The sequence below is a fragment of the Zonotrichia albicollis genome, chromosome 6 (assembly GCF_047830755.1).
Source record: "Zonotrichia albicollis isolate bZonAlb1 chromosome 6, bZonAlb1.hap1, whole genome shotgun sequence".
Taxonomy (NCBI): Eukaryota; Metazoa; Chordata; class Aves; order Passeriformes; family Passerellidae; genus Zonotrichia; species Zonotrichia albicollis.
Genome location: NC_133824.1, coordinates 39345167 through 39353608, shown reverse-complemented (window position 1 = coordinate 39353608; position 8442 = coordinate 39345167). Strand labels below are relative to the sequence as shown.

Below are 8442 nucleotides of genomic sequence, written 5' to 3'. Positions count from 1 at the left end.
CACCTTCTCAGGTGCCCGCGTTTAATAGGTACAAGGCTCTGCAAGGGGAAATCAAAGGATGAGGATGATGGTTCATCTCTGTAGGAAGATTCACTAAGGTGAAGTTCCCCTATGCGCTGTGTTGAAACTGCTTCCAGAAGGAAAGAAAGATGAGGTACTGGCACAGGAAACCCTCCAGTGAGGGGAACAGAAGGTCCAATTTCCTGGCAAGCCCCACTTCATAGGGAAGTCATCTGCTTCCCTGCGGCCTGGGTTACAGATGAGATGAGGAAACTTTCAGCTCTGGTACAGCCCTTGGATTATTATCCATTATTGCTTTCTCATGTAGGCAATTATGAAGTTTGCAATATGAAGGCCAAGGACGATCAGAAGAGGTTTTGGGGCCTTGGGACACCTGGTTACTATGGGATCAGGAGCATGAGTAGTGTTCTTCTTTATCCTTCCAGTTGCAGGGAATGGTGAGGGAAGAAACAAGAAGAACCAGCAGATTGATACTTGGTGGCAGCAGCTGGGTACACCTGTCTCAGACAGAGAGAAGGATCTTTGCAGGGGGGTGCAGTGCTTGTTGAAAGAGCATTTAAGTGGATTGAAGGGGAAAAGGGCTAAACCCAGGCTTGCTGGACATAAGCCTGGTGGCCACCCAGCAGTGTTAGACCGATGGAATGGTAGCAAGATCCTCCACACTGCTTCGTGATGTGTGAGTATGCTGGAGCACATTTGAAATGCATACAGTACATGCAGCATGAGGAACAAACTAAAGGAGGTGGAAGTGAGCAGATAAGAGGAGCAAATTTTTTCATCTTTTATGCCAGTGGGAAGAGCTATTTGGACATTGGTGAAGGAATTGTACCTAGTTCAGGAAGAGGGCTGTATTCCCAAAGACTGGTCGAGAATATACCCCTCTGAGTCAAAACTTTCTGATGCCATTCCTTGGACTCACTGTCATTTAGGTAAAGAAGATGGGTATTGAGCAGTCACAATAACTGAAAAGTACTTAAAGTTTTAGTGATCAAATAAAACAGCTTTGTCCCTGTTTTTGAGATGTGTTAGGACTAATATGTCTATAAAAAGAATATGCAATAATGCTTTCACTAGGATCAAGAAGTACAATGTAGCTGCAATGTTTTCTTGCTTTATTTTTTAGAGGCTCCTGAATTCTTTTTTACCTCAAATATAGGTTTTGTGATAAAGCATGTGCTTGCATATTTCTGTAAGTTACATGAGGTATTTTGCAGTCATCTGTTTTTACTCTTCAATACTGTAACATTAAAAAAAAAAACCCAAACACTGCAATTTAATTGACCTTTTTTTTAATTATTTTTACAAGTAAGTCATGAAAAAGGAATGTTAAAGAAGGAGCACAATTTGTTTTCAGGAAGACATGATTCCAGCTTCTTTAGGGTCTCCCTTTTTCCAGTGATCATATCCTCAGCTGAGTTGCCATTGGGAACCAAGTGATATAGCCTGCTGCAATTGGGAGCCATATTTTCTAGATTGTTGGAACTGGGAGTCAGGTGCTGCAGTGGTTTCTGAAGAGCAAGCATTTACACACTGGCAGTTTTCCACGTAGAGATAGGTATAATTTATGCTGGTTCCATTTTGGCAAGTCAGGGTCACATCTCTTGTTTGGGTGCTGAGTTCCTGGCAGCAGCCACACGTGTGTTCCATCTGGTTTGCTTCAAGAGAGTACCTGTGTTCCGCCAGGCGAAAAAATGCATCTTGTTAAAAACACTCAGAAAACCCCCTCAGTGATTTTTGTGAGTGTTTGGTTTGCTTTTGGGGTGTTTTTTTTTTTTAATCCTCTTTTCCTCCTTGTCACGCACACTTATGAAAGTGATTTTCATTGTCTTCAATAGTAAAACTGTTCTTGCTTATATTGAATCCAATTCAGTTCAGTGGAATCATATAAACACATTAACTTTGTTGCTGTTCTGCAATCATAGAACCATATAGGTTGGAACAGACCTTTCTGATCGAGTCCCAGCACTACCCAGTCCACCACTAAACTGTGTCTCAAAGTGCCACACCTGCATGTCTTTTAAATACTTGAAGGGATGATGACTGAACTGCTTCCCTCAGCAATCTGTTCCAGTGCTTAACAACCATTTCAGTGAAGAAATATTTCCTAATATCCAATCTAAACCGTTCCTGGTGCAACTTGAAGCCATTTCCTCTCATCCTTTCACTTGTTACCTGGGAGAAGAGATGAACCCCCACCTCACTACACCCTCCTTTCAGGCAGTTATAGAGAGTGTGACATTTCCCCTCCTTTTCTCCAGGTTACACCTCCTTTTCTCCAGGTTACACCTGCAATTCCCTCAGCTGCTCTTCAAGACTTGGGCTCCAGACCCTTCCCCAGCTCTTTTGCCCTTCTCTGGACATGCTTCAGTACCTCAATGTCTTTATTTCAGTGAGAGACCAAGAACGGGACGCAGGACTCGAGGTGTGGCCTCACTATGGCCAAGTACATTGTCCTGGTCCTGCTGGCCATACTGTTGCTGATCCAGGCCGGGATGTTCTTGGTTGTCTTGGCCACCTGAGCACACATTGGCTCATGTCCAGCTGCTGTCACTAACATCCCCAGGTCCTTTTCCACTGGGCAGCTTCCTAGCCCCTCTGCCCCAGCTGTCTGGGGTGGTTGTGGCCCAAGGGCAGGACACAGCACTAAGCCTCATTGAACCTCACACAATTATTGATAAAGACATACAACAGGACCAGCTGCAGCACTGAGCCCCAGGAAACACCACCGGTGACCATCCCCCAGCTGCAGGTAACTCCACTCAACATCACCCTCTGGACCTGGCCATCCAGGCCATGAACAATTTTTTATGCAGTGAACAGTTCACCTGTCCAAGCTATGAGCTCCCAGCTTCTCCAGGAGAATGCTGTGGGAAGTGCTGTAAAAAACTTTATACAAGTCTGGGTAGACAATATCCACAGCCTTTTCCTCATCCCCTATGTGGGTCACCCTGTCCTAGAAGGAGATCAGGTTGGTCAAGCAGCAGCTGCCTTTCCCAAACCCATCCCAGCTGGGCCTGATGCCCTTATTACCCTGTATGTACTCCATGATGGCACTCAAGATAATCTGCTCTATGTCCTTCCCTGGCACCAAGGTCAGGCTGACAGGCCTGTACTTGCCTGGATCCTCTCTCCAAACTTTACTGTACATGAGCATCTCATTTGCTGGCCTGCAGCCAACTGGGAACTCCATAGTTAACCAGATGTTGACAAATTATTGAAAGTAGCTTTGTGAGCACTTTCTCCAGCTCCCTCAGTACCCTTGCGTGATGGGTATAAAGAGATATTAAATGAAATATAAACATAAAGAGATGTTAAATGAATTTTAAGAACTTACATTGAGGAGCTAGGACAAGTTCCTTCACAATATGAGACCTGAACAGGTCCAGAAGACTCACAGTCAGCATGGCGGATCACAGTTTCCTTGGTGTGAGGCTTGCAGGTTTTAGCTTCATAAAAAAGGGGGAGGAGAGAAAATATACTTCAGTTCTCTAGTTCTGAACTAAGGGAACTGTAAACCAGTTTCAAAGTGCTTGATGTCTTATTACTGAGAATCTGCAGTATTTGATGGGATGGGTACTGTGTAATTTATATGGAGTTGTCAGATTATTCTTTGATTTCGGCTGTAAAGTGCCTTTGGAAGATAATGCAGAGGCTTGAGTATTGCTGGTTTGACTTGTGGTATTCAGTATCAGGAAAAAAATTGAGTTTTTCTTTTGAATAAACAGTAAAACACAAGATCTTCTTAAATAGACTATGTGAAAACAGGGTGAGTGAAGACTCTTTCCATCCACTCAAAGATAGTTACAGGTTGAACAGAGTGCTCTTCAGGCAGAACACATAAACACAGCATTACTTACGTTTACATATTTTGCAGCAGCCATCAGATGTAATCTCTGTTTCGTCCTTTGTAAAAGAAGGAGGATTTGTATTAGTACATGGTTGACAATCATGAGTAAGTATATTAGTTAGCACTACTGATACTGGGCAGAAGGCTTCTCTGGGATGAACCCTGAATGAAACAATGGATTACTTACTGTCCTCACCACAGGAGTCTTCAATACTTGTAGCCTCATAAGAAAATACTGTTTTTCTTATTATTAATCACAGAGCAAGCCTAGTTTCATTCTTAAGGCATTGCTGCAACTTCAGTGGAAGTGATTTGTTGTATTCTTCCTTGTCCCTCCTTGTTCATTTAAACTGAATTGAGTCAATGAAAGACTGATAAAAACTTACAGGATCACACTCTTCGGGGTCGTACTCAGGGCATACTCTTTTCGTTTGGACTGCAACAAACTGATCTTCAATTTTTTCACACTTGTAGTTGCTGCACTGATCGAGTGGCAGGATCTCATTAACCTAAGATTACATAATAAAAGCAAAAGTTGGAGTTTTTTTCATTGTGATCAAGTATCTCTGAGCTAATTAAATTCTCAGTCCTCAAAGATTTTCAGATGCTTCTGAACTTCTTTCAACTGGCAAAAATGAAATTCTACAAACTGTATCTAGCTTGAAAGTTTAAATCCCGGCTCTGAACACTTAGACCATAAATTAGAAACCATTGCTCCAGCAGCCACAAAAAATCAAGAATTTGATACCAAATATTGTTCAACTCAGAAAGCTGATACATTGTTTTTTGAAGTAATTTCAGTATTTCATTTTTACCAGTAAGCAACATGAGTTGACTCTTAGCTGTTCTAACTTGTATGGGCTAACAGATAGATCTGAAAATAAAAAGAGTACTTACATTGAGGACGAAAAGAATACTTACATTGAGGACATGAACAGTGTTGTTACTGAGTTTGACTTTGCAAGCTACTTCAATACACTTCCCACAGCACTCTCCTTCCTCAACCATGTATTGGTAACCCTGCTCGGAAAGAGATGAAAGGGAAAGTATGTTGAGTTGGTGATGGAGAATTCTAGTCTAGCTGACTGGGCAGCCTAGAGAACCTGAACTCACCAGTGGGCAAGATGTCTCACACTGAACGGTTTCACAATGCATAATGTTTGCATTAGTCTCTGGATCCTTCTCAGAACTGCAGGTACACTTCTTACATGAATCGATTACTACTGACTTTCCAACCTGCAAGACAGGAAAAAAAAACAAAACAAAAAATATTCAAATGCCAACAGTTTCTGTGTAATATAAAGGCAGAGTTGAAAGCATTGCTGAGAACCATTGAGGTATGCAAGTATGACAGTTCTCAAATTCTTTGAACATAGAAATTTTTTTGCTTCATGCCTTGCAGGAAAGCTCATATTAAGAGGAAACTAAATGAAGCAATGTAAAAGGGAGCAGTAAATTATTACATTAAATTAAGATTGGTTTGTACCGTCTAATTATTTTACCAGCTTTTTAATGCTCCATTTAAGAATATTTTTCCTCTATCAGTTATCTTCAGTGGTCATAAAACAATTGTAATTTAAAAGCAGGGACAAAAATAGGCCTTTACATATGCAGATACCTAAGCAGAGATCTAAATTTACATATGGATTTTAGTCTTTCTGAAATGTATCCCCAAAGACTCCAGTGCTAATATTTAAATTATGAGTAAATGACCTAAGTACCAATTTTAGCAAAGGGGTTTAGGTATCAAATCAAAAATGTTCACTTTGGTTTTTTAAGGTTTTCTGGGCTTATTTCAAAGAGCAATTAAGTTTGGGCTATTCATCAGATTGTCTGGCAAAGTCAGTGAGAGGAAGCTTAAAAAGAAAGTACATCATTAAAAATGGTACACTCTTCTTTTAATACTACTCTATGAGGAAGACTTCTGTGGCAAATTTGATTTTGACTCTAAATACCCAAACAAATTCCAGTTAAGGGCTAGAGAGAAAAACTCCCAAAAACATGTACTGGGAAAAGAACTTTCTCAAAGACTTATTTTGGTAGAAAGGATGTACTTTTCACTTCCAGCAATATACTGCCATATCATTCTTACCGTGTACAATGTTCCATTAATCACACAGACATCAGGTATTGGTTCTAAAAAACAAAACAAAAAAATATTAATTCTAGAATAACTCAAATTGTGAGTCTTCCTGAGAATTCAAGATGTTACCAGGTTTTGTTAGTAACACAGAGAGTACGGAAAACTTTAATTCAATCCCCATATGTGCTTAGACTTCATATATAGGGTAGCTAAATGTTTAAGCAAAGCTTCATCATTAAAATCAGCTGGAAGAGGTGGAGAGGAATGGCTTCAAACTTGAGCTATGCCTGAAAAATCCTTTTTTTGCCCTTTCAATATCTGGTTCAATTAAAATTAAATTAGTTGTTTCCTCTGGGAACACTCGGCCTCCATGATAAACAAAGATGCTTCAGTTATTGATTCTTTATGACCTTTCAGAACATGGCTTGTATGGAAGATTGATACTGTGGAAAAAGGTATTCCTGCTAAGGTATTCCTACTAAAGGTATTCCTATATAGTGTAAATCTGACAACATGGCAGAACCCATCTATGTCTTTCACAGAACAGCATTAAACTTGCCTGTTCCTTTGTTTCGACTTTCCTTTATCAGGCTTAATTTATGGGTACTTTTTTCTTTTTAGTCTTTTGCACAAGTATATGTACATAAAACATATGTATATAAAAGCGTATATTTATAAATAAAAAATCCTAGTTATATTAGTTTATTTTCATGAGCATCTGGCAAGAGTGTAAGTATAATTATTACTTTTCATACACTGTCAATTTAGTTACTGATTACAATTCACTTTGTACTATTGCTTCCTGTTACTTGGTCTTGTAGTTGACTGTTAAGCTATTTAGTGACTTATTCTTGTGTTTATGCATCTTAGTTTAGTTGCATTTAGACTAATGTTAATGTGCTCTAATGTTCCATTAGTAAGATGAAAAAAATGCATGGATAACATTTATAATTACAGGTACAAAGATAGTTGAGCTACATAGACCAGTGAATGTTCAAAATACTATTCTGCTCTCCCACCCATTCTCTTATTAAAGTTAAATGAAAATAACATTGTTTTTTTTTAAACAAAGCTTCAATGCATATTTAGCCAAAATAATTTTGTTTTCATTGAGACAGAAAAATTTAAGAAATATTTTGCTGTTATTGTGATACATTAAGAACTTCCTTAGATATTAACGGAAGTGCAAATGTAATTGCCTGGAGTGCAATAATAAATAAATGTATTTTTAATAAAAAAAAAAAAAAAATGTATTTTTAATACTTACTGCATTCAAATTCAGGACAACATGGGTCTTTTTGTGGTATTACAGCCATGGAAACAAATCCTAGGTCACAAGTTGTTTGTTGAGCTGTTTGGCATGGGAGTGGCTGGCATTGTGCAGTAGCAGTGAGGGAATCACAGACACATTTCTGGCATTCTTCTATCCACTCCTCTCCAGGCTGAAAATATGTAAATTATTTATTCTTAAATGCTCCTTTATCCTAGTTGTTCAGTTTTAACTTAAGATATACTCTTATTAGTATATATTAAATTAGTAGGAAATTTATATAAAATTAGTAGGAAATTCAGATTTTAGTTGTTTTAGTACATAATTTAAGAACGAGTATGCTAAGAATAACCACAGAATTTTCTTCTGCATAAAGAGAATGGTATTTTACATTTCATAGCTTGTCTACTTATGTCTATGAAATTTAAAGGACTTTTATTTAAACCAAAAGTCTCTGCCATGGCCTTAGTGAGCTTTTTCACCAAGAGATTACTTAAAAGTCTGGTAATGCCAGGTTAAATAATTGTGTGCTGTCAGGTCATTTGTTACATGACCAACTTTGTTATTGAGATACATAAAGGTTGATTTGAATTGGCTGTTAAAGGACAGAAATTGGTCTTGTTTTGCAACAGTGGTATATTATAAAGTAGGGAGGGGAACCACCTTTCGTGCAGGATTGACATCAGTGCAGTTTCTTTCTACTGAAATTGTGGTGGTTGTTGCTGTGGTTGGTGAGGCAGCTTGTGATGTAGTTGAGGCGACTGAAGGAGCAGGAGTTGTCAGATGACATGGCCCGTAGAAGGGCTCAATCTCACATTCCTTGCTGCAAAGTGCATAAAAATTACAGCCAGCTCTATCTGTTCTGTTGTATACCACTTCCCCTGCAGATGAAAATTACAAGGATGAAAATACATAGGGAGAAAAAACAAGAAAATATTATGAAAATATTAAGTGTATTCATGTATAAAACATTCGATGTTTAGATGACTTTGAGTGGTTATTTTTAATTTAATAGAGTCTTAAGGGTATATATTGCTTATGAAGTCTTTTATAATCATAAAATAAGACACTTACCAGGAGAAAATAAAGTTTCAAACACATGACAAAAGCATGGAGGTGTTTTGCTGGATGTAACAGATGTGCTGGTGGAGGAACTGAAGGTTGCAGGAGTGCTTGTTGTAACATGGCTTGATTGTGATGTACCAGTTGAAGCTACTGTTG

General features: G+C 38.7%; 1 protein-coding gene across 1 annotated transcript in view; it reads right to left on the bottom strand.

Moving 5' to 3' along the window:
- Positions 1–1309: 1309 nt before the first annotated feature.
- LOC102063918 (uncharacterized) overlaps positions 1310–8442 on the bottom strand; it is a 38440-nt gene continuing 31307 nt past the window's right edge. Inside the window, exons 31-40 of the mRNA XM_026798399.2 lie at positions 8296–8436; positions 7885–8102; positions 7219–7393; positions 5961–6004; positions 4982–5104; positions 4790–4888; positions 4255–4377; positions 3879–3924; positions 3356–3467; positions 1310–1690 (exon numbers count right to left, since the gene is read on the bottom strand). Of these exons, the coding sequence (XP_026654200.2) occupies positions 1429–1690; positions 3356–3467; positions 3879–3924; positions 4255–4377; positions 4790–4888; positions 4982–5104; positions 5961–6004; positions 7219–7393; positions 7885–8102; positions 8296–8436 (1343 nt within the window). The 3' untranslated portion in view covers positions 1310–1428. The remainder of the gene's footprint in view (positions 1691–3355; positions 3468–3878; positions 3925–4254; positions 4378–4789; positions 4889–4981; positions 5105–5960; positions 6005–7218; positions 7394–7884; positions 8103–8295; positions 8437–8442) is intronic.